Genomic DNA, 25,448 nt, shown 5'->3' with positions numbered 1-25,448 from the left:
GTAATGGCTTGAAAGGGTTTACTTGGTAAAAGGGGCTAAAAAAACGGGTGGGAAAAGGCCGGGTTGGGATGATATTAGATTTATGAGTGAATGATTTTCATCCCATCTAGTTCCTCTGAATTATGTCGGTAAATCGTAGAGAGAAATATGATCTGATGAGCAACAATCTTCCTTCATAGTGATATAAGTGAAACCATGTCAGGGTCGAGGTTGAAATCTATGTAAATTCGTTTGTGATAGACGTGGGACAACATTGGTTCTCATAACCAGAGCGGTGCTCACACGGCACATCACAGCAGAACATTAAAGATCATTTGGTGAAGAGTATAAAAGGAGTAACATCGCTGAAGCAAAGGGTATGTATCTATGGCACCGATCCTATATATAATGTAGAAGAGAGGCAAGGACGGTAGAGAATAAAATCAGAATTGTACTACTCCGTCTCATCCTTCCACCAGCCAGTCCTATTGGGACTGTCCAAAAAGATGGCTCACCCCTTGACCTAGCCAGACAAAAAGACAGAATAAGGTGTATGTGGATATAATGTAGAAAAAGTCAAAAGAAGATAATCTGAACACATTTCATTTCGCATCAGTTCGTTTCGCTGTCGTTTTGGTTGCCGTGGTGGTTGTCATCGCAACCTCCCCATTGCCGCCCTCTCCACCTCCTTTATGCTGCTGCGGCTTCAAAACCTTCATAACAAGAGGTTGGGTAGTACTCATAGTAGGCTTGGTCACACCTCCTCAGTGTCCCCGATAGCCACCCGTACCACCACCACCCAAGGTCCCGCTACCTCTCAATCCCATTCCTGACCCAGGCCGCGGCAATCCACTCACGCCATTTGGCCCTGATGTCGTGGCGCTCTGGGCCCTTCCGTGACCCAAACCGCCACCAAGCCCGCCGATTCTGCTCCCCGCCGAGGCCTTCAGTCCCAGGCCATTGCCACCCGGGGCCCTCATGCTGGTCGGACGTCCGACACCACCGGCCCGGAAAGCCCCCTCCATACCCGATGGAGGAGCAATTCCGGATGCTGACTGTGTCTTTGTTGGCGCGCGTACGGCTCCCGGTCCACCTCCGAGGCCGAGTCTTGGCTTCGCTCCGATCTTGGAGGTCATGCTCACTGGCTGCGGCGCATGATGACCGCTGTCGCCGTTGCTGGTGGCGCTGACATCGCTTCCTCTACGGTCGGAAGGGCCCCGGCCACCGGTACTCGACAGGTAGTTGTTGTTTTGTGCGGATGCAGGTGCGGGCGCGGGCGTCGGCAGCTCTTGTTGCATGCTCATCATCTCCTCGGCCAGGCGAACCAGTTCTCCCTTTTCGACCCTTTCCTGTTCCAGGAGTTGCCGAAGTTCATCATTATCTTCCTTGACAGTCTGAAGAATAGCCACGAGCTTTTCTACCTCGGCTTCGAACTCCCTGATTTGCACCGCATTCCGCGCCCGGTCGGCCTTGCGCTCCTCCTCCAGCTCTGTAAGCCGCGCCGGGTTGAGGGTCGCCAACGCCGTTTTGTCTTGGTCTCTCTGCTTTCGCAGCTCCTCGTTCTCCCGGCTCAACTCATCCACCTGCGCCTGCAGGTCGCGCACCTTCTTCTCCCAGCGACTTTCGTAGCTCTTCTTGAGCGCCGCCACCTTGGTTTCGTGCTTGCTCTTGTACAGCGCATGAAGCTCGCGAGCCACGCGTTCCACCGCCATCTCCACCTCCTTGTTGGACGAAGGCTGTCCCCTCGCCTTGTCAGGTGACTCGTGAGCAGCAGCCTCCGCGCTGGCCTTACCAGCACGCATACCAGCCATCTTGCTCTCGGCATCCTGAGCCATCATCTCGGCCGCTTCCCGACGCTTCTCGGCTTCGTCCAGCTTGAACTCGAGCTCCTCTCTCTCGCGCTGGCCGAGCACGATCTGCTCCTTGACCTGCCGCAACACGACCTCCATTTCTCGACCCCGCCGCTCCCATGTGTTTTTCTCGGTTTCCAGTGACTCGTGCCTGCTCTCCACCTCGTGAAGCCTCTCCATGCACTCGCCCACCCGCTTCTCGGCGTCGCTCACAGCTGTTTTTAACGACGTAACCTCTGCTTCCTTGCCGCTCAGCGAAGCCTTGAGGCTGCTGATCTCGGAAAGGAAGCCGGATTTCAGAGTTTCGAGTTCGCGAGGTGTGATGGTCGGGACGCTGCGAGGTGTCGGCATAGGTGGGATGTCGAAGTCGAGAATGTTAGAGAGATTGCTGCCCGGGCGCTGGGGCGTCGTGGTGGCAGAATCGGTACTACCAGGCCTCGGCGGTGCAAACTGGGTGCGGCGTGTGGGCGAGGTCTGTGGTGCTCCGTAGCCTCCATATCGTAGCGTATCCGTAAAGTCTAGCAGGTTCGAGCCATTGCCAGAGTCGAAATCTCTCTTCTTTCCGGTCGTTGTTCTGTTATCAGACACCAGGCCGTTTGCGTGCAGTGTCTGCTTCGTAGGCGACACCCCTCCACCGAGCACAGAGAACCTGCTTGCGCTCTCGGATCGCATGTGCGAAAACTTGGTGAGGTCGGGGACGGCCGAAAACGTGCTAAACGTGCTGACCATGGTATCGTTCCCTTCGCAGACGGATTCGTCGTGTATCGCCTGTTCATGTTCGCCGCCCGTATTGTTTGCCGACGCATTCTGTAGAAGCGAGTGCTTGGAACCGTTGTCGCCCTCGATGCCGGTCATGTCGACATCGTCATCCTCGAATATGTCGATTGCTTGTTTGATGCCTCCGTTTTCGCGTATCACATCCTGCAGGCTTATCCGACGATCTTGCGAGTCTCTTGAAGAGGAGCGCGTCGACTCGCTGCCGGGCAACGAAGGGCTGACCTTGACGGGGAAACGCTTGATGGGAGCTTTGCGGGCGCTTTGCGGAAGCGGGGGCGGGGCCATGCTCTTTGCCGCAGGCGATAGAGGGGAGTCGGCGCTTTCAGGCAATGGCTGCTGTTGCGGCTGGTGCTGGAGGATCTTGAGAGGGGAGAGCTCGTTGCCGGAGATGATGCGCGACATGGGGCGGACAGATTTCGGCGGCGAGGGATCACGGCCGATAGGCGGCGATGTCGCGGTGCCAGCTTCACTGCTCTTGCTGTCGTCGATGTGGTCGCCCGCGGTAGCTTGGTGTGTGTTGTTTCTCCTCGAGGGAGCGTCATCTAGATCCATGTCCATGATGTCGAGGATTGGTTGTCGATGGTTATTGATAGGGGTTGAAAGGTTGAGAACAGAATTCGGTATCGGCGAAAAAGCCCCAAGCATATGTCTGCGTCGCAGAGTCGTAAACCGGGGCGTGGACCAACCGTGGCGTACCTTACAACAAGTCCCCGAGATAATCCCCTGGTCAGACTTGAAAATAGTGGGGGATGAAGCTGGTAGCTGGTGTAGGTCGCGGTCGATGGTTATTATGGATTCAGTGTGGGAAACGTTGATCAGGAAATGAGCAAAGTGTGGGCTGCGATTGACGTCCAGATCAATAGACTTGTTGTAGGTACTTAGGTTGCGTTGAGCGTTGCCCCTGCAGCATTGTGTTTTGTTTCTTTTGTTTTCCCATGCAACCGCTGCCAGGCGCCTGCTGGGTCACGCTGCCGTGTGTGTCCCCTCTAAAAATGGGGGGGGGGGGGGGGCCTGGCGAGCCTGCCCGGCTGGCATGGAAACCTTGTGCTCCCGTCGTGCTAACGGCCTAGCAGGTACCTCCTTGAGGTTGATGCTGGCTTTTACCTGCCCGTACATACACTACGGTACGCGAAACCTGGAAGAGCTTGAGCTTCGTACCTACCGGAACCCTGACTTCCGCAGGGCATCGATCTGCCCAATCTTGCCCATCTTGCCCCTGGCGTGCCTGGTCCTATGTGAGCCTGTCCGAGTCAATTGAAGGACGTGCGTTGCTGTGTTACGGTTGCCCGTCGTATCTTGACTTGCGCTAGATTTCACCTTTCCGTTGTTGTTAGCATAAGTAGTGTCACGTCCCGGCACTGAAAAACGCCACGGCAGCACATGATCTGATGGATCTCCAATGTGTATACGTTAAAAAGAGTTGAGTGATGAAGGCTAACCCAAGGCTCCTCAGGCACCACTCAACTCGGGCATGCATTGATGATATTCCTCTAAAGTCGTATTTACAAGCTCCATCATAAAGTCGTGACCCAGAGAAAGGCAACCCACCGAGCCATGTGTTTCCAAGCCAAAATCAGACGAGAGAAAAAGAAGCATACCACCTCCCACGCTTCTCATCAACACCCACTCCCGTCCCACCCTTTTTTTAATCGAACAAAAATCATAACATAAAGGTCATAAGCGTCATCAAGCCGAACATGAGTGAAAACGTCATAAAAAACAAAAGAGAAAGAAACCGCCACAAGACACTTCGAGAGGGGTCGCGGCAGCTCACCCAAGGTAGACGGTAGGTGACAAACTATCGCTGGTACCAAGTCCAACGCCTGATTACTCACCACCAACTGCCCTTTTCCGACCCCTCTTAATTGTTCTCCTCCTCCCCCGCCTAGGTTCGTTATAGGCGGGTTCGATGCGACGTTTTCTCGTAAACCACCGGGCCCCATCGTCTATCATCTGGTCTAAAAGACAAGACAAGATCGGAGAGGAAAGGTGCCCGTGGCTATCATAATCTTTATGCGGATCCACATGATTCATGAGCCATGTACAAGCCATCATCAGGACACTGAAACTGAGAAATCGTAGATCGTTGAGACGTTGCCGAGACAGCCAGCCGACTGCAAATTCCGTCAAGTCGCTCTATGTCGCCGTGAAAAATACAAAACAATGCGCTGTTTAGGTGCGCTGTGTGTGAAGGTGCGCCGTATAGGTGCGCCGTGTAGGTGAGAGTTTCGGGCATGCTCTCTCACTCAATGTTTACCTCCGCCTCTGGGCCGCGATAGCTGATGGTGCGGCTTGCGAGATAGTGGCCGTGTACGTAGGTGATGGGAGGCTGCCTCCGTCCATCATAGTCTTGCGGCGCTTCATGTCCATTCCTTGACCCAGGTTAGGGGCGCCGGTCGTAGGCCTACCGCCATCATCATCATCGTCCCGTCCCCGCTTCAGCCCACCGGAGCTTCCGTTCATAACGGATGGCTGAGCGGAGTAGCCGTTCTGCAGGGAACTAGGCATATCAGCCGCGCCCGCATACAGGTCATTTCCTTGTGTACCGTTGCTACCGGTTCGCTCGTTGCTCATAACATTGTACAAGCTGCTTGAGGGCTGGCCGCGCGGGGGAGTATGGTAACCCTGCGCAGAATAATAGTTCGGAGGCGCCGCTGCGGTTCTTGGGGTAGCGCGGCCTGATCCAGCCTGATGGGGGGAGCCACCAATCTCAGGGGCAAGACCGTGGTCGTGCGGCAGCGAGTTGACGGCTTGTGTGCTGTAGTTGTATGACCCGCGGTTCGCGTCATAGCCGCTGCTGTCGTGGGTGTACTCGCCATCGTTGTTCGCGTCATCCTCCTCTTCGGAGCCTGCATGAGCACCGGAGTCGCTTTGCCCTTGGCTCTGGTGACTCAAGCCACTAGGCGGCTTGGAGTCGGATGTGTCATTGGACTGGCCGGTAGGTCTACCGGAGGGCGGGCCCATATCGTTCTTAATGTAGCTGCTCTGGTTGTAGACGGACCGGTCCTGATGCTGGGATTGGCTAGGATAGTGCTGTTGGCTCTGGTACTGAGCTTGCTGGGCAGAATGTCCTTGGTACATCTGGCGAGAGCTGTCATATGACTGGCTGACGGGAGGGTAGTTTTGCATACTCTGGATTGTCGAACCTGGGGGAGTTGTCGCTGGAGTGTTAGGCATAGAGCGAGCATTGCTACCGAGGCTTGTGTCAAGAGAGATCGAGCTGTTGCCCTGCGGGCCATTCATGCTCTGTTGGCTCCACTGATAGCCGTCCGAATTGCCCATAGAGCCCATCACGCTCGAGGCACTAGTTGGCGGTGTAGGGAAGGTGTGTGCACGGTCAAGCGCCGGCCGTCCCATGCCATGATGCGAGGGCAAGGACGGAGGACCTGGAAGCATAGAGTGATGGTGATGTTGTTGGAGGGATGGCAACCCGGGGGGGCCGCGAAGTTGACCTTGGCTGTCTTTCCTGCGTTGCTCAGCAGCGGCCATAACCTGGCTGGTCCGGCTCTGGTTGGTAGGGTGGTACAGCAGGGCGCCGATGTTGTGTACGAACAGAGGATAAAGAAGCTCGGTGATCTTTTCCTTGTTGGCGAAATCCAGGGCTCTCTCGAAGGGGATCCAGACACCCTTGAGGTGCATCGGGCCAATCTTCACAACGTGGCGGACCTTCTCGCTCTTGAGAATACCGTCACGGCGTCCGCGGGTCATGCCAGCGACGTTGAGCAGCTTGGTGCCGTTGATCATGGCATTGTCTTCCCTGCGAGCAACACAGATGCCTCTCGCCTCGACCTGAAAGCACAGACTGCCCTCATCTTCCCACAGCGTGGCAGTCACACGAGGCTTCATGCCGGGGGGCGCAATTTGACCAGTTGTGTCGAAACCACCAGTTTGGTAAGCTTGTCCCATGCTGCTGCTGCCAGGAAGGGGCAAGACCGATTGGCCGGCCATCGAGTTCATGGACGGAGGAAGAGACGGCGGAATCGGGGCCGGGGAGCTAAGAGCATTGGCGTATCCGTATTGGGGGTTGCCATACTGGTGAGCATAGGTGGAAAGCGGCGGGGGCTGTTGAGGAGGGTAATGGGAGTGGGAAGGCACCGTCGTGACGGGCATCGAACTACCCTGGGACATCTGTCCGTAGTAGACGTCGGATGGTCCGTTGGGGTTCATGGTCGGATAGGATTCTGATCCTGAGCCTTGCTGACCCGTTGGACCAGGGAGTTGATGGCTGGGGGAAATGTCGGGCAACGAGGGTCCCGAGAGTGTGGGGCCGTATGTGCGTTGATGTAGTGGGAATGTGATGCTTGTGTCGAGCACTGCTAGATGGTGAGCGGTAGCTGGTACTGATGTGGGTTGTCGTGGGTTCGTTCGGTTCTTGTAGTCCCAGTGCCTGTTAAACAAACGGAAATAGGTAAAAGAATAGCAGTTCCAATCGAGAGGTCGGGGAGAGTCCGACTACTTGTATGTGTGCAGATAAAAATCGCTGAAAATGTGCCCAAACAGCAAGAGGCGAAAGCTGCTGAGACGTGTGCTTTCCCAAGGTGCAATCACGCCGTGTCCAGTCTCATGCGTATGTCCTCTTGACGCAGCGCTTCCCAAGAATGACCACAGCTGGAATCGAGGTCTTCCAAGCGCTATCTTATGCAGAACCGAGGACGCAATGCAGCTCCAATGCGTGGCCTGGTGTGATCGAGGCAGAGCACATGCAAGATGAGCCGGAACAGCGAGAGGTTCGATCGGTCTCCTTGTGACAAAGACCCAGCCGAGACAGGAAAAACCAGAAGATGGAGCTCCAAGTCGTGACTCTTGTTCTGCGTTGTCGATTTCCCCGGGATAGTGGTCAAGGGGAAACTGGGCAACCAATGCAAGTGAATGGATGATCGGATAAGAGGTAAAGTGAAATAGTAGTTGGTCTCGTCGCGTAATGGGTGAATAAACTGCGTACTGCTTGCAGTGGTCGGTTCTAAGAGATTGAAGTCGAGGAATTAGCTCACCCGCAAAATTTTTAGGAGTGACCCCCGTTCAGACGGCTGCTCGAGTTGCGAGTCCAGCGCAGCCCACTGCAGCGTACACTCACCTTCTCTTTCTCAAACTAACCTCACAGGAACCTGCTTTCCGTCCTTGCAAATGCACCTCCGATGCCAAGAGCGTGCAGGTGGGAGAAGGAAATGGGGAGGTGGGTGGATAGAGGGAGTCGGGGAAAGGAAAAGCGAAGGAACTGAAGTGGGAAGAGCTGGGGAGAGGGAGGACGGGGCCCGGCTGGATTTAGGTCACGGTGGTGGTGAGGAGCGAGGACGGGAAGTCGAGATGGAGAGCCCGGGGTCGGATGGATAGACAGACGGGTACTAGGCGAAGACTGGACGGACTGAGGAAAACAGACAACAGGCCCGGCCGGTCGACCGTTTCGGTTTCCGCATCATCACACACACAGTAAGGTAGGTACCTTCCTTCCATTAGTGTACCTGGTAGCCAGGCCTACCTACAACTTCAGTCGTCTTTACTGGCGCCGTAGGCCCACGAGTGTTGGGGCCCTGCCGAGTGTGGGAGCGGGCGTGCTGGGGCAGGTACAGTGTGCCTGGTGGGAAACCTGTGGAGGGTAGTGTCCACTAGTGCTCCGCTATTCTAGGTACCAGGTATCTCCACGGGAGGAAAGCGAACCTTTCGTCTCGGTTCCTCGAATTCGTCCACTGCTCTGATTGGCAGACATTCCATTTGGCCCCAATGGGCTTTCCTGAGCAAAAAAAAAAACGCCCAAGTAAACACGTAGCACGGGGGTCCAAATCTTAATTATCCCTGCTGTCACAAACCCCTCCCCCAGGCTGGAAAGTGGGCGGCGACCAACCACTCAGGTCGCCATTTGGATTTTCAATACTCTCTTCTCGTTACATTGACCCAAACAGAACTGAGCGGGTATACCACGCAGAAATTTACTGCCTGTTCAGCATTAGCGCCGGGTTTGGAGTCTTATGCTGCTAGTCAGCTTTTTGCATCTCGTCAACTCCCAGCGGTTGTTGGAGAACCAGAAGCCTTCTTGATCGCAGACGCGGTGCAATTGATTGCTCTGCGGGAAGATAACAAGCAGGTACAACCCATGGAAAACGCAATGTCCACTGATGATTCAAGTCTAACATAGAGGTGAGCCGGAAGCCATGTAGAAGCTGGGTTTCCCATCAATTCCGCCTTACCACAGGTCTTGTCCAGTCTCAACGGCTGCGAAATGTGAAGGGAAAGCAAAGCGACAGATACAGTTGGGAAGCCAGATGCAGACTGGAGGGCCATTTATGGTTAGCTGACTACGTTACTTTTTCTCTTGCTTGATACTACGACCAACGATAATAGGTAAACAAGTCGTCTGCTGGAAGCTGTGGTCTGCTGGAAGCTGTGGTCTTGACTGTTTTCTGAAGTATACAGTATTTTGATTGTATTCCAACTGTAGCAAGCCGGAGCCTCTAAGGGCTGTTGTACTTTCATGTGTGTGTAAACAGAGATCTTACTGTGTACAGGTGCAGCCAACGACCACTCTGTCTCTGTCGGACACTTCCATCGATTTTGTTTCTGACGGCTTTGTGGTCATGGTTTCCAGGAACTGACTACCTATTCGAACGCCAGCAAACAGTGATCTAAGCCAATGTCTTCTTGAGCCTCTCAGTCGTTGCCGTCGTAAACAGGACTGCCAACAGACAACGAGCGTCCAGCTCAGGTACCTTTCGAGCCATGGGCCAGAAGACCTGATGTCTGGAAACAACATCAGTTCGAGTGAGAGTTCCGGCGAAAGCGCGACGGGTTCCTGCTATTGCTTGGACCTTGACTGAGAAGGCAGAAACGTAAGGGGTACATAATGCTCAACGTCAGAGGCGTAGATGGAATTAGTAGCTACTTGTAATCAAGTCCAAGTATCCGCATTCACGATCGAGCTTAGTGGCAGTTTCGCGACTCATCTCCTAGCGAGCAACGATTTTCGGGACTGGAAACCGGCGTAAACTTACACTTGGAAGGTATCGGGAAGACAAGAAAACCAACGGAGGTCAATATGAAGACCCCTTCCATCACTTTACAGACCCGGCGTGGAGTTCCTCGACTGGCAGCTGGCGTCAGGAAAAAATGAGTTCGGGTGAGGAGAAATGGCCGAGCGGCAACGTTGTCAGATTGCCAAGGTTGCACAGAAACCGCTGGGGAAGGAGCCAAAGAGGGGATGAAGAACGAAAGTGAACGGACCCAAACAAAACAAAAACAGACATCGACACCATCCCGACTTGCTCTGTGATCAAGTCATAGTTCTCCATCTTCCGCCTCGTCATTCTTTCAATCCGGCGATTTGCCGTGTTTATCGGGGCTTTGTGGTCGATGGACCTGTTCAGAATGCATTCAACATAACGTCAGTTCTACATGAGTACGCGTCTACCAGAGGATTCCAAACGAGTGCTCCCGAAAATGGGGTCATGTTAGTGTGCTATGCGTGAGCTCCTGGTCGAAGCTTGGCTTTTGTTAGTGTTATTGGGGAGTTTCTTTGGCACAAGCTACAATCTACTAACATCGCCCTTTCTCCACATCACCTCTTTGCTGCGTGTCTCTAGCATTCCAAGATCTACTGTCATATGCAATGGCCGTGTCACAGAACACCTTTGCTCCTCAGCCTCACAAGTGGACTTTGGACGGTATCTTGGAATAGCAAGATTGGAGAACTGCCCGTTTCGGAGCCATTGAAACCAAGTGAGTGCATGGGCGTTGGATTCCAGAATCCCCTTTCGCTCGTTCTATGCAGGTCTCAGGCTGTGCCATTGTCGACAGGCACTCACGACGTGGGGATGTTCCGTCGATCTCCAAACCAACAACGTTATGTCTAACCATCTTTTTCATCGATAGTAGAGCTCTGTTCCTTACAGAAGCGACGAAAACCAGGTCTGGTGCGGACTTCTCCGTCTGAACCGATGGTCTGAGCTTTGCGGGCAGAGATTCATAAAATCAGGCGGGCGTCGAGCAGTGCATGCATATGTATGACTGCTCTGGTGATGCTCGATTGCGTGCTTTAGATAACGCTCCAGATCATGTAAACAGAGGTTTGCATATGAAATGAGCGACATGTGCATAATTAGACTTCTGAGGTTTCCAACATGCAAGAGATGAACTCTGCGCGCCTGCTTTTGGTCTCCGACTGCCGCATCACCTTTGAGTATGCACTCTTTTTGAGTCAGAACAACTTACCAAGCAGAACAGCTTTCGCATCAGGTGGCCACCGAGTCCCCGAGAGTATTCCCGGTCGGAAGTTCGGAAACCTGTTTCGTTGAATTTACTTGTGGTTTTTGGAAGAATCTGGAAATGAACCGGATGAACCCTATAAGGTCAAAGCGTTCTCAGTGTCACGGACTCTCACCCACCACGATCTGATGTTGTAGCATAGATTCTCAATGGAAAACGCTTGTCGAGAGGTTGTCCAATTTGTATGTATAATTCAAGCTCTCAGCCATGTATAATGTAAAAGACTTCTCGTGGATGTACACATGTAAAAGCGATTCAGTGTACGTCATTAGTGACAGGCGAGGCAAGATCTCTCGGTGTTGTCGTGAATATGCGATCTCAGAGCGTTGAGCGAATGGGGGGTGAAGAGGCACTTCCTCAAAAGCACAGTTCGCAGTCAAAATTTTGTTAAGAAAACCCCAAACACTTTGTGAGGGGGGATTTTGCATGAACGTGTGTTCGGTTTGTTGCCGTACAGACCTCGCCGCTAGGGAGGCATTACCTCGCCGTTCTGCTTTCGCTCGTACTTCTAGCATTGCCATTGCCTTCGGGTATGTTCCCTTTTTGCTGTCGCATTGTATCCGATTCAGTTGTGTCGTCTGACCTCATGATAGCAAGCAATTTGGCCAAAAGGTTACCGAAACACTATTTCCTGGCTGATCGTCAAACCCGTGCTCTGTTGGCTGGCCGGTTGCAGCCGGGAAAGAATCTCATCGGTTACCCCACCCGGCGGGCAACAAGTCCCACAACCCCCGATCAGCAACCCCACTCGACGGCGCCGTGGAGCCGATGCTCCGACCTTCCCGTCATCACCGGGTCCGAATCGACGATGACCTCGGTTTTTTTTTGGTTTTTTTTTTTTTTTCGCAGCACCACGCCTAGTGCTTTGGTAATTTTCTACTTTCATCGCGCACGGTGTCATCAGATCGATGACCTCAAAACGTCCACCACTCACACACTAGATCCGGCCAGGACACGCGCAAGTAGCTGATACAAAGCTCTGGGAGATCCAGTTGATCTACTTTGCCGGTACGGTACAAGTATCTTTTTGGGAAGTGTCAGTCAACGCCTGCCCCTGAGACTCTACAGCTCAACGTCTACACCGTAAGTTTGACAGTCGAACTCAGGGAAGGCGATTGCAACCAATATGCGATGAAGCCTTGAATCTCTCTGTTCTGGGCGCGCAATCACAGAGCTGAATCTCAACGCAGGGCTCAGGAGTGAGTATCACCTGTTCGGAAAGGATTCTATGATAGGTAGCTGTGCCGGAGAGAGCCTCCCTCGCGTGGTTTTGTTTGGAATTCGTGGCACCTTGGAAAGTATTCCTTGGGTTTTCTCTGGGGGTGCACTGGTTGGTGTCCCGCAAAAAGATTCGTGGTCCTCGGAGACTGGCTGGTTTTCTCGGTCACTTGATCTCGTTCAAAGTCATTTTGCAAAGCAGGGCAGCTGGGCAAGTACCGTCTCAGAGACAACCCGCCATCCAGATGAACGCACAATTATTCGCCTGATGGCAAAGACCAAACTTACCTGGCGCATCGGATCTGGTATCATGATACGGTCCAGAGGCGGTGGTGCTGGAAATCAGTAACCTTAACTCCCCGGGAACAGGTTCCGAATCGAGAACCAGCATGAAGGGGGGAGTTCGCTGGGATGTTCGAGTTGGTACGGCTATTGCACATGCGTGGCAATCTTGGGGCTCCTTTGACTTGTGAGTTTTCTGTTTGAAAAATACAACGTTAGTTTACCCTTCGTCGACTGGCACGATGAGTTTGCCAAGTTTGACATTCAGATTTGTCTTCGAAACCAAGTCACGATGCTTCAGTCTTCACGTACCCAAGAATGGCCCGCCGCTATGGTACACTGTAGCAAGAAGTTGTGGTGAGACAACCTCTTGTTTCTAGGTGTTCCCCGGTACCATTACGCAGCCTTTGAAATTTTCCGAGTTCTTGGTTCTCATCTTCACTCCAGGCAGGGACCTAAGGGTCTCGGGTTTAATGTCAACAGCACCCCTCTTCCTGTGAGCCTGTACATCTGACTGCGAATGTTACGGTAGGAACAACCTTTGATCTTGTTGATCCATACCTCTAATCACTGGCGCAAGATGCACATGCAGGGTCAGGTAATCTTTTTGTTTCTTCGTCCCCGGTATCTGCCAATGAAAGGTATGTGCTTTCACTTCGATATACCTCTGCCGACATGGATGAATGCAGGCGCATCGTCGGTGACATTGTCGTGTTGAACAGCGAACAGTACCTACCTGCCTGCCCTGTCTTGAGACTTGATAAGCACTTGCCAGCTTGGGTATTGTGGTTAGGGGTAACTGTCATAGGGAAGGTGCTTCACGGTAGGTACCTAAGGTAGATGACATCGACCAGAACCAACATAAACGTGCTCTTGCGCGAAGATTACAGAGGAACCATCCATGTCTGTCCGGTGAGCTTATTAAGATCCACGACATGCCTTATCTCGACCTGGTTTTGAATTCGGGAATCGGAAATCAACAGGTTCGGAGGTAGTAACGCACCGAGTCCCTGCATCCTGGGTTACCTTACCGGCAACTTCGCAGTTGAGGTAACGGGAAGTTTGAGGAGCAGACAAGGGCAACCACGCAGGTCTATATCATCAGAAGTAGGATGGTTGTTCATGGAAACAGCGACAATAAAGAATACGGAACGACTATAAACTCCAACTATCTTGCTGATACCTATCCAGTACGCAAATCTTGAACCCACATTCGTCGGTAACGAACACCAAAAAATCGTGTATCGTACCTACCGCGGCCATCACCAGAGGCATTGGCAGTCCAACAAAGGAAGGAACTGGGACACCCACGCTTGCATGGAGCGAATGCAGAGCGGTTAGGTGCTTGTGCATGAATGAATTGCTACCAATCATAATTCTTCTTTGGCCAGAGATGGCGCCTCGTCGGCTTGTTTCATGTTTTTTTTTTTTGTTTACCTGTACCTCACGCCGCCGTTGTTGTGGGTAGCCCTATCCTGGGGAAGGTTGGGCAGCACAGCGCATCAGCCTTACACAGTACACAGAAACAGAGGAGTTGGAGTGGAGATGGTTTGACCTTGTACACAGTGTATCGCACAAATCTTCTTGGGAAGTCTACCTCGGTGCTTTATGAGACTCCCCAAGCACCCACATAGTCACCTCAAGATGGGGCGCAGTATCAGAACGTCGTGCTGTGTGTGCTCGCCGAGTCCATCCGCGGAGGGTCGAGGACCTTGAACGGAAATAGAAAACTCCCACTTCGGAGGTCGATCCATCGAAGCCGGTCACAAGCTTCAGGTTCCTCCAAGGTCCATCGTTAGCTTTCCTGCGTCCCGGGTAAGGCTCAGGCTCTGACGCCTTGCAGCAGCATCACGGGCACGACGGGGGACAGCTGCGGAAACTGGACACCTTCTGGGGCCACTCCAACGTTCCGACAGCAACACGGAGGTATCGCCATTCGAATATGGGACCTGGCAACAGTCAGAGAACTACCAGAATCCTCGCCTTGGCTTTCGAATAATGGAAAAGCAACGGGGTTAGAAGTGCCAGGTCGCTTGGCGCAACTCGATGTTCGATAACATGCCTCTCCGCCGATCAACACATGGCATACCCTTTCCGTCCCATGTTATGTGCGACATATGACAGGCAAAGTTTACCGATACCGAAATTGAAGGACGTTCTCTCCGCTGTACAGCGCATTGCGAATTCCAATCCTCCGCCGTCGTAGCTCGTCGTCCCTCATCCGTGATCCTGTTGATTATTCTTTTGAATCTCGCTAGGTACTTGACTCACCGGCTACCTCTGGGGGGCTGTTAACTGATTGCTTTCAAAACACCGACCCCCCGACCGGAGAAGGATGTTGGCAGAGGTCGGCCAGGCCAGGCTGGGATCAATGGTAAGACATGGTGTCAGCGAATGCAGCTTGATCTGCCGTTCGGGTTTGGCTTTATCTTCCCGCGCCAGCTTCTGGCCGGGTGTGGTACGAAATGGAAAGCCACCATGTAATCAATCCAATCATGGCCCACCACGTCTTCAAGCCCACAACCACACCACCACACGCCCTGTCGAGGTGGCCGGCTGTCTCCCATTCGATATTGGCGAGGGGGACGAGCTGACCTCGAGATCAACATGCTCCCTCTCATCGTATCAGAGCGCGGTCCAATGATTTGTGCGCTGGCAATGGCGACGGGGATAGCGCGCGGAGAGTTGTTGTTGTTGTTGTTGTTGTTGCTCGGCTAGAACTTGGAGGACCCGGTTTCGCCGGTCCAGTTTTGTCGCAACTTTTGCCATCTCATTCTTGCGGTGTGGGCAACATGTTGTCGTGGTCTTTGCCCTGTCCAAGACGGTTGATTTGGAGGATGTGTCTGCTTCTTGAGGGATGTCGTCGCGACTAAAAACCCCAAACCCTTGGGTTGGGACAAGAAAGACTGCACGAACTGCCCGGCGTTATGCAAATCATAGGCACCGCGACGTGCTTACACCCCTTCCATCCCATCCTATTCGCCGGGGACGAGCTGCATGCGCGGACCGTTCTCCGCCCTACATGGGCAGCCGGGAATGCAGCAAGCAACTGTGACGGTGGAGAGGGAAGAACACAAGTGCGAAGTCGCAAGACACAAGTTCAAAGGTTGGGTACCTCCCTGCCTCGAAGGCTTGACAGAGCCAGGGCCAGCCCCAGCCTAAGTATGCCAGAGGTGAGTGACTGACAAGTCATCCTCGCTTTGCCAGAGGTTTTGTAGCGTTGTTCTCATGCACAGTGGAGATTTGGAAGTCTTGTTGAATTGGCATCGTCCCAAGAAAGAGGTGAATGCATTAACACCTGCTCCTGCAGGTCAACGATGGATGTGCCTGAACACGTTCACGACATAACGAGTGGATAATTCAGGTACACTTCATGGAATTGTCAGAGTCTGGAGCAAGGAAGGATGCCAGATCATGTTCGAGCCCGGCTTTGTGGTGAGGTGTCTGATATCGCCATCGTTCGCGTCTGGTCCAAACCTGGTACAGATAGCGCTCAGTTTGCCAAACATGGACTTGTGTACAAACGGAACATGTACGCCACCAGGACAAAACACCAGATGATAGGTACCTGTGTAGATGACCAAAGACTTGGAGTATAAGCTTATACTCACCCACAATTCGAGTCTATTAATTTCTGTTACGGCGCATCAGCATCAAAAAGTCAACATTGACCATATTCTATTCGGCTTACATACCTGTAAACCTCCACGAATTCGCGATACAACGGCGCATCTTGGACATGCGAGGACACTGCACCCAACAGATCAACAACCTCAACCCGGGTACCTCGACCGAGCTTGTTCACTGCACTGTGGGATTCCAGAATAGGGTTAGCTTAATCTCCTCTTCACCGCTAGTTCAACCCAAGCTGCAGCGAGTGCCGACTGCTCTCAGTCGAAGCGCAGACCCCCCTCCCCGGTCGGCCTTCTTTCTCAACCCCGCTGTTTAATACCACACAGTCCGGTATCTCGACTGTAAGATACATCTGGGAGGCTGCCTTACCTTGCCGACCTGCCCTGTTCGTGATTGCTGTTTTTCTTCGACCCCTCACCATCAGATGGAAGTCACGATCCAGCCCGCAGTGGTCGCTACCCCAATGCGAGATCAGGATGTGGGCTTGATAACCGCAAGATGGGACGAGAAGGGAAGTGGGGCCCAGACTCAGGTCTGCAGCGAAGGGAAGTGGAACATGCAAAACTGAAATCACGAACACAAGCGTTTCCATTTGGTGCTTGTTTCGTCGTTTCTTCTGCCATCCCATTGTTCGCATCTGCCGACGACAACCTCAATTGCTTCATCTTACCTTGGTTGTGTTCCCCTGTCCAACATCATTGACACCTTTTTTTTTTTTTTTTTTTTTTTTTTTTTTTTTTTTGCTGTGCCGCTGCCTTCATTGCATTTGCACCACTTTGACTTTGATGGCGCGCCCATTGTGGTATTTACCTACCTCCAGCAGACATGTAGTGACTTGACGATGAGAGTGTGCCTTGTGAGGTCAACGCTTCCACGCTTGAGGCTACCCATCTCTACCATCCACCCATCGTCACAGGCGCCCTCCGCCCTCCGAACCCACCGCCCTCTTACCCGCCCTCGCCCTCACCCTCGCCGCCTCCTCATCCCTCTCATCCCCGTGGTCTCGGATCCATTCCCAAATCTAGCCATGGGAAGTTTCATACAGACGAACAATGAAGCTATCATCCATCACCGTTTCACGTACTACTAAGCTATGCGCTAATAATAGCCAGACCGTCAGGCCCAGCCAGCTCTGTTTACCAAGATCAAATCCAAACGTTGTCGGTTATCCGTCACGACAAGAAGTAGCATTCTGAACCCCTCGGATGCACGCACGGTACACTGGTGGCCGCCGGTGGTTGGGACCGACTTGGATCTTTGTGGAGCACGGTGGACGGTTGGCTTTTTGATCACGCAAGAAATCAACAACATTTAAATTTTTTATTCTATATTTTCTCGCCCTTCCAGTCGTCCAGCCTCTTTTTTCCTCGCGCCAAGAGGTGACCCCCTCATTCTCGAATGGGGCCATCCCCACCAACGCAGTGTCGTGGCCATGCGTGAGAGGGTTCTCTTCCACACACCTGCGTATGCCAGCGCGGGCGGCGGCGGGATACTGCGTCAGTAGCTTCTCCAGTCCCCATCATGTATGGAAGATCTATCTGTCTCTCCCGATGCGCTGTCCTACATTAGCCTACGTAGATGCTGCAGCGAAGCAAGTCCACACACCCCCCTCCCCATGGTTTCCATGGTGTTGACCTTTGCCTGCCACTCCCTGTCAGCCAGTCGAGACCGTCAATCACCCAGTCAACTAGGAGTCAACAAGCCAGTCAGTCTCTCGCAAGCCTCGCCCCTTCCATCTCGCCAGAAGGTCGAAAAGCCGTACCTACAGGACCGGTAGCCGGAGGGAAAGCCCTGGCCCATTTGCCAGTTGCAGGGGAAACGTGGAAATGTGGAGGGGCGAGACGAGTTCAAGAAGCAATCACCAACAAGCATCTGTTCCGAGGAGTTGCATCACAATTCGCTGGCTGCTCTACGGTAAGTAGACGAACTCAATTTCGTATCTACCAAGGAGCTGACTGGTTGTAAACTGGCATCTCCGGCCCCATACCGTATCTTGGTTGGCACGTCCCAGCACAACCCGTTCCAGACAATAGAAAGGATGGGCAGATGTTCCAGGAGCTGAACATACTGAGCCAAGCCGACAGAGGGAATGGAATCAGTGAAAGCGAAAGAAAAAAAAACCATGGTAGGAACAGAAAGCTACTCGATCAAACAGAAGCCCGTGGCAGGCGTGTGTGTGCCTCTCCGGATCACCTTCCATGCACGGCGTCCACCTGCTTCTGCTTTGGCTGGATGCGGGTATGATGGAGCTGCATGGTCAGTCCAGGCCAGAAGTCTCAGGGCAACCCCATTCAGTTGCTTGACTTTGCTCGCGGTACCTCCTCCTCTTCGGCTACCGGTTTCTCTGCTGCGTGCTCTTGCGTACCCTCACCTTGCATGCCCGACCTGCAGCAATCTACGAGATCTTTGCCATCTTCCGCGATTATACGATAAAGGGTCCGCTTCTCGTCTACGCGGTCTGTTTAGCACGACATGAAATGATGAAATCACTCTACAGTCAAGGCAGTGAAGCCGGGGCAACTAGGAGCGAGCCAATTGCACGTATCTGGCGACTGATGGCAATTTTGGTATAGCACTGAGCAAGACACAAAAGGGCTAAAATGCAAGACCGCCAGAACGTTGACCAACCCGCGAGGAGAGGGAGGGGACTCGAATCTGAACGAAGGGAACCGTCCGTGGTTCTCGTCCACCATTCTGCCATCCATCCAGCGATCCAACCAACCACTCGATGCCTGCCCTTGAACGGCAGGGGACTGCTTCTCGATGATGGTGCGGGGATGCACGACGCAGTGCACTGCACCTCTAACCCTTGTTGCCTTACTGGTCCATCAACATCACTACATATTCGACGCAAGTATGCTTCGCATTACATACATGTGCCTCTCTGTTGCTTCAACAGCTACCTATCTTTGACCTCATCACTGCCGACACTTTTCAACGGCTCTCACGTCGAGACAACGGTCAGCACAGCAAAAAGTACCCTCGGTATTGGGACTGCTGAGATATAGCGCGCCTCTATACAAACCAATGCGCCTGGCAACTCTCGCTCGGGAGCTGGGTAGAGAGTCGATTCCCCGGAGGTGTTGTGGAACACGAGATTCTCTATCCCTATCCCGAAACCCTTCTTCCTCGTGTTGGACAAAAGCAACCGTTTCCGTCACAGTTCTCCTCTACCTGCTTATCTTTGGGGGGCATTTCACACCTCTGTTTCCGAGTGGCACACAGAAACTCCGGCTCTCAAGTGGTCTGGTCTTGCCTCTATCCTGCTTTTGTCGAACAAGTTGTTCACTGCGCAGCGCAGGAGTCCGGGAAGGGACAGAAGGCGAAAGGGTCTCTCCTAAAGAGCATGTTGTGTACGGGCAGGAGAGTTCTTGTTGGTCCATGGACTCCCGGGGAACGTATGCGGCGTGAATGCGGCATCAGTTTCCTATATTGGCAGAGGCAATACTCCCCGAGAAATGTGGCCCACCTTGAGACCGGGCGGCCGGTAATATTATACTTGATATGCCAGTATACCTCTATCCACAAGTCTAGGAAACGAGAGTAAGCAGAGTCGCTGACATTAACTGGCAGGCCTAGCTGACAGGAAATCACTCTGCTTGTGATGGGAGGGTCCATGATACCCTAATACCGAGATCCTCTCCCAACCATTGGTGATGCTGCCGCTGTTTTTAGTGTTTTGTTCTAGAACGACTGGAGATACACCAAACTTTCACCAACAGAGCTAAAGTTGCCTCTTTTAACACCCCCCGATATATGAGATGGTGTGGTGGTGCATGGCACATACAGTGCCGCTGGGCATAAGCTTAACAGAAACAAGGTGAGCGACGTACATAGTAAGATAATTTGCCACGGGGCTTCGGTGTCCCTTTGCCACTTCAACTACCACTGCGGCATGCAGTAGGGACTTTTTGGGTGACCTGGCTTGTCACTCACTGCCTGTTTCCCCTCCCTGGTCAGCAACCATCAATACTTGCCCTACTATGCTTGCTATGCCTGCCTCTCTATATCCTGCAAGTGCGGCAGTGTCCGCGGTGCCGCCGTCTATGCATGCTCATGATCGCTTTTGCCATCGTTTTATTAGTTTTGCTTGTCTTGGAGAAAAACATACCTGAAAAGTTGAGCTTGGCTTCCAGAAAGTGTGTCTGGAGTTGATGTGTGTCTACCAAGCTGAGGGCTCATATACACTTACGTACATGTGCAGCGTTTATATATGATCCGACATAATTGTAGTGTACCCGATATACTACGCGTTAAGATGACGTTTTATCTGATCGATTTTGATACCGCATATCATCAAAATCAAAATGATAAACAAGATGGACAGACCGATAGGCATAGCTACTGCGTACCCACCGAACGGTCAAGATACTAAGGCGGTGCCTCTGGTCACAAAAATGGCACTATCCAAAAGGCGCAAAACTTTGGCTTGTCCCTTGCCGTAGCATGGAGAAGCTTCAACAGGTCACTGATCCCGAGATCGTCAAAACGTCCGCCCATCTTTGCCACAAGCGGTAAGACAAAATACACCAAAAATAATCACAACCCGGCCAGCCAACTTCCCCTAGCCAGGCTTTTATCTATTCATGTGTCAAGTCAGACTTCGCTTCCACGATGACGGCAAGCTTCATGGTTTCAAAATGGACTTTTTTGTCTCTTTTCTTTCCTTTCCTCCCCCCAACCACTCACCCAATCCAGCCATCCAGCATCCAGCCATCCAGCACCCAGCCATCCCATCGCAACAACGGGATGCAAGCAAGAGCACGTCAACTGCTCTGCTTTGCTTACTGTCACTGTACTGTACGCAAAGTTCTTGATCCTACAGGTTGAGGTCAGGTATGTCCGCTTTCGCAAACTCACGATTGTATTGTTCCTTTCTCCCATGAGGTGAGGATAGATCACCTAGCGACCTTTGTCCTCTCGCTCTTTCGGATCTTCTCTGTGCGTAGAGGTAGGTATGTCTGTCTTTTGACTTTTAATTTTCGCTTCCTTCCTTCCTTCCTTCCTTCCTTCCTTCTTTCTTTCTTGGGGTATTTCTCCTTTCTTTCCCCCTCCGTTCTCCGTTCGGATAGTGAAATTGTTCCTTCCCTTTCAACGCTACCCCCCGACCCCCTCACCCCCTCACCTTTAACCCCGGCCACCGATGACCGGGGTTTACTACGCAGTAGGTGCGGGCGGGGGAAGGGACGAGGGGGGGGGGGGGGGGGGGTGTTCTCGGTCTTGGTGAGGGGAAAGCCGAAGGCCGGACCGCTAGCCGGGAAAAGAACCGAACCGACCGGCCGCCGCTGTGCGCGAACCCCTGGGGGGTTCCATTTGAACTTGGATGTAAGGCCGGGGGTGAGGGGCCTGAGGGGGTCCTGAGGGGTGTCTGACAATACCTACAGATAGACAGATTGCGAAATTGTGAATCGGATTGGATTCGCAAGGTCTTGTTTGGTTGTATCTTTTTTTTCGCGGGTTTTTTTTTTCTTGTGTGGAGGAGAAGATTCAAGTGTGTGCTTTTTTAGAAGGTGGAGTGAGCGGGCAGGCGGGATCGGGGCGATAGGTAGATGCTTCCGACGACGACTTGGCTTGTGCTTTTTGAGATGGGTGTTACACATCACCCCTTGAAAGTTTGTTAGCGCGGTTCTCGTGACAAGGGTTTACAAAACTTCACAGCAAAACAACGGGATAACCACATTGGATGGGGAAAATTGGAGAGAGTATACAAAGCAGGCAAAACGTATTGTGCTGATATCAACTTCTTGCACAAAAATTGGTGGAATTCTGGTTGAGTTGCGAAGAGCACGTTGTAAAGTCGTACGCTAATGAACTTACCAGAGGTAATGTGTAGTTCATTCTCCGGTAACCATGGGCACGTGGAGTAAAAATTTTGCGCACGTAGAGTTGGCCCACTTTTACAGCTAAATAAGCCGGGCGCCCGCCCAGCCGCGCCATCGCCCACCACCTACTACATTGCTCATATCATAAAATCTATACTGTTTTTTTACATAAAGCTATTTAGAACTACTAATCTAATCAATTATTTATCACTAAAAAGGTTAGTAGGGTTCTTACTACCATAATTCATATCCTTATTATTATACTAGCAATTACACTAGTTGCTACATATATTGGATTTATTGCCCGCCGTTGTATAAAATGCCTAGAATATACGCAAATATCTAGATTCTAATACCTACTATATATCATAAGCTTGGGTGCATATGTCCAGACGGCTAAACCTACAAAAGATAGGACAATGTTCTGCTTGCAAGGTAGAACTTGGAATGCACGCTATATAGCCAATGCTAACCTATGACACTACCTCCACTTAAAGCAAAGTTATCTTTTGATAATCTTCAAGATAAGGCCCCAGCCCTAGCCCTATTTCCGAGGGCGACAATGTCGCGAAGGATTTATTGCAATGCGACGGCTTATATAGCACTACCTGAAAATGCAACTTCCTGCTAAGTTGGACATTTTCTAATGGGCTGATACGTAGCATTTTAGTACTCTTCAATTTGCATCTATAGTCCTCAATTGTCATTGCATTCTTAAAAGCTGCGCTCGACTAAGTGCCAACAAGAGTATCCCAAAATCGCTCTTGAAATTGCCACAGTCGGGAATCGAACCCACCGTTTAAGCAGAACATACTATGATAGGCTGGGGTGCATATGCTCAGACGGCCAAACCTACAAAAGATAGGATGATGTTCTGCTTGTAAAGCAGAACTCAGATGTACACTATGTAGCCAATGCCAACCTGTGACATATATATAAGACCTCCTTTATTAAATTTCTATAAATAAATTAAAAATACTAAAAACATTTCTATAAATATTTGTTGGTACTTGTACTGCTATATTACTAATATTATTTATCTCCCCCCTTCCTAGTAATTAAAAAAAAAGACTACTTTTCTAATATTCTTAATTTTGAAATTGAAATACTAATTATTACTAAAATATTAACTATTTAATAATTGCTAGTGTTAGAATACAACATAGGGGTGTTTAATTGAAGCACCACGAGTATGTATAAAACGATAAAATAATTAAAGCTAGGGAAAGAAAAGATAAGAGGTTAGATTCTAATTCGGTTGAGAACCGTTAAGTATACTTATATTCTACCACCTTTGACTGCCTTCCTTATCTAATCTAACAATGCATATAATATACAGATTGCGCTAGTTGTGTTATCTATTAAACAGTTTGTAGTTATCTAATTAAACAATTAACCAACTAGATAGTACGATTAATATAGCGAGTGGGTCCATATAAAGTTGACACCGTAGTTACGAAACTTATATTCTTACATTACATTCCCCCTTGTGTTATGGCTCAACCTTAGAGTTTTAAGAATAATTGTACATAAAATAATTCTTTATTTGGTTATTATCGCTCTCCTCTTAAATTTAATTTGTAATTTCTTAATTAGTTTATTCTCGTTCTTATAAAGGTCCATCTTTCCTAATAACTCTTAATTTAATTAGTTAAATAATATTAATATCATTAAATTAATGGTATACTAATCTTTCAGTAAATCAGCTGAATCAATAAAATTATCTATTAGTTAAAAGGTTAGGTTAAGGTCTTAACTTTTTTATTTTACTTAATACTCTAATTTTCTTTTTGTTACTTTTAATAATACTACTTTCAAAACCTCCTATTCTTTTCTATTCTTAATTATTTTATTAGAGAGACTAGTATTAGCCTCGCTTAGTAAAGGACTATTAAAGTACTTCTTTAATCCATCCGCGTAGTAAGTTACAATTTCCTTTATCTTTTAAGAATTCCTAATTTGTATGAATACCTTCTTATAACTTTAATCTAAGATGAAATACGAGTTTAGTACTAATTCAACTTATTATTAGGGCAATCCGTAATTTTTCCCATTTTAGTAATGAACATTTAATTACTAACACTGAAATCTAATTCCCGTTGGTATTTATTAGTCTAAATTGTTTATTACTTTCATACTTTTTTAATTACTTCCCAAGCTACTATATAGTATACTTTTAAGTAATTTACTGATTAGTAGGCTTTCTATTGGTTGATTTTCTTACGTAGTAGACGCGGTTGATATAGAATTTCCTGATTTAATACATTAAGTATTATATAACTCGTAATATTTTTTCAAAACGAAACCTCTCTTAAATAATTATATGGTAAACTTATTTGTATAGTATTTAATGCGGGAATGAACGTTAATTCATTATTTTATTTATAAATAATATACGATTTCAAATATTAATCAAGATATCAATACAAATTTTTCATTTATCCGGCTGTTTTAAAATGGCTGGAGGTAGCGAGCTTCTATTTAATATTAAATAATAGAGAGACTTTTTATATAAATTAAAAAACAAATTAGAAGCTTCATTTACTAATTACTTTAGCTAGTAAACTATAAACATAATATAATCTTCAGTAAAATAAAATAATTACATTTCTAACTGTAATGATATCTTTATAAAGAATATTCTAATTTACTTGTATAAAGTAATTTATGATAATAATTATTATATCATAACTATAGCGGTCTTTTAATATGACTTCAAAATTTATTACTAATGAATTAATACTTAGCATTCTTTAGAAAGCAATATGAAATGTAAAAAACTTGGGGTTTTATTACGTGGTACCTTCGAGACTTTACAAGTTTAGTAATTATTGATATACCGGTTTATATTTATAATTATTATAAGCTACTAATAACGTTGGTATGAAAATTTATATATTTTATTGTTACTGTGATAAGTAAGTTTAAAAGAATAATAAATAGTTCTAATAAGTAGAGTATAAAGATTATTATCCGTTTGCTGCAATGTCCTAACTAGTCCATAATAATAACACCAGTATAGAGATGCTACAATAAAATATGCACTTGTAGTAGAGCGGAGAGGAAGCGATAGGAAGTACGACAGCAGTGCTGAAGGAACTAGCGTAGTTGAAAATACAATAAAGGCATATTGTAAAAGAGGTCTTAGAGAAAACTCTGCTCTCAAGGCAGAAGAGTACAATGGACTCTACACTATGAGAAACAACTATTATAGTAAACTCTGCACTATAGGAGTAGACTGTATTGTATTGCTTAGATTATGCTTACTTGCTTGTTTGCTTGCTTGCTTGCTTACTTGTGACGAACGGCAGTCTGATCTGCCTAAATGAGATAGCTGAAGGTAATAACTATCAGAGTCGTTCGGTGAAGCCAAAAGGTTCACAACAAGTATGTGCGTGGTACTGGTCTCAATGAACAATTGTGGTAACTGTGATCTGTTGACTACTGTCGAACTATCTGACAATCTAAGTTCTCCCGTAGTCCCTTTATACCTGCTCGCCCTCTGCGAGATATCTGTCTCCGGATGCTCTTGTCGAGCCCTATAGGTCTATCTAGTGTGTGGTGGCTCACGATGCCCTCCTAGCTCACTGTGAGCAGTGGCTCACGGGTGAGCCCTTCGTACTGGTGAGCCCGT

At 49.7% G+C, this 25,448-nt stretch overlaps 3 protein-coding genes across 3 annotated transcripts; 1 reads left to right on the top strand and 2 right to left on the bottom strand.

Moving 5' to 3' along the window:
- Nucleotides 1–743: 743 nt before the first annotated feature.
- On the bottom strand, nucleotides 744–3,251 carry SMAC4_08388 (uncharacterized protein; the record flags this gene model as incomplete). Its single annotated transcript, XM_003343914.2, has 1 exon — nucleotides 744–3,251. One exon carries the CDS (start codon nucleotides 3,249–3,251, stop codon nucleotides 744–746), a length of 2,508 nt encoding a protein of 835 aa, XP_003343962.2.
- Nucleotides 3,252–4,021: 770 nt separating this feature from the next.
- On the bottom strand, nucleotides 4,022–8,078 carry SMAC4_08389 (uncharacterized protein). Its single transcript, XM_003343915.2, has 2 exons — nucleotides 7,681–8,078; nucleotides 4,022–7,566 (listed from the first exon to the last, which is right to left on the bottom strand). Exon 2 carries the CDS (start codon nucleotides 6,771–6,773, stop codon nucleotides 4,860–4,862), a length of 1,914 nt encoding a protein of 637 aa, XP_003343963.2. The 5' UTR covers nucleotides 6,774–7,566; nucleotides 7,681–8,078; the 3' UTR covers nucleotides 4,022–4,859.
- Nucleotides 8,079–15,286: 7,208 nt separating this feature from the next.
- On the top strand, nucleotides 15,287–15,544 carry SMAC4_13233 (uncharacterized protein; the record flags this gene model as incomplete). The annotated part of the gene is made up of 1 exon (XM_066091322.1): nucleotides 15,287–15,544. The coding sequence occupies one exon, from the start codon at nucleotides 15,287–15,289 to the stop codon at nucleotides 15,542–15,544; it is 258 nt and encodes an 85-aa protein (XP_065946083.1).
- Between the last annotated feature and the right edge of the window lie 9,904 nt (nucleotides 15,545–25,448).

This window comes from Sordaria macrospora, chromosome 2 (assembly GCF_033870435.1).
Source record: "Sordaria macrospora chromosome 2, complete sequence".
NCBI classification, from domain to species: Eukaryota; Fungi; Ascomycota; class Sordariomycetes; order Sordariales; family Sordariaceae; genus Sordaria; species Sordaria macrospora.
The sequence above is the reverse complement of the archived record's forward strand: the minus strand, read 5'-3'. Positions and strand labels throughout refer to the sequence as shown.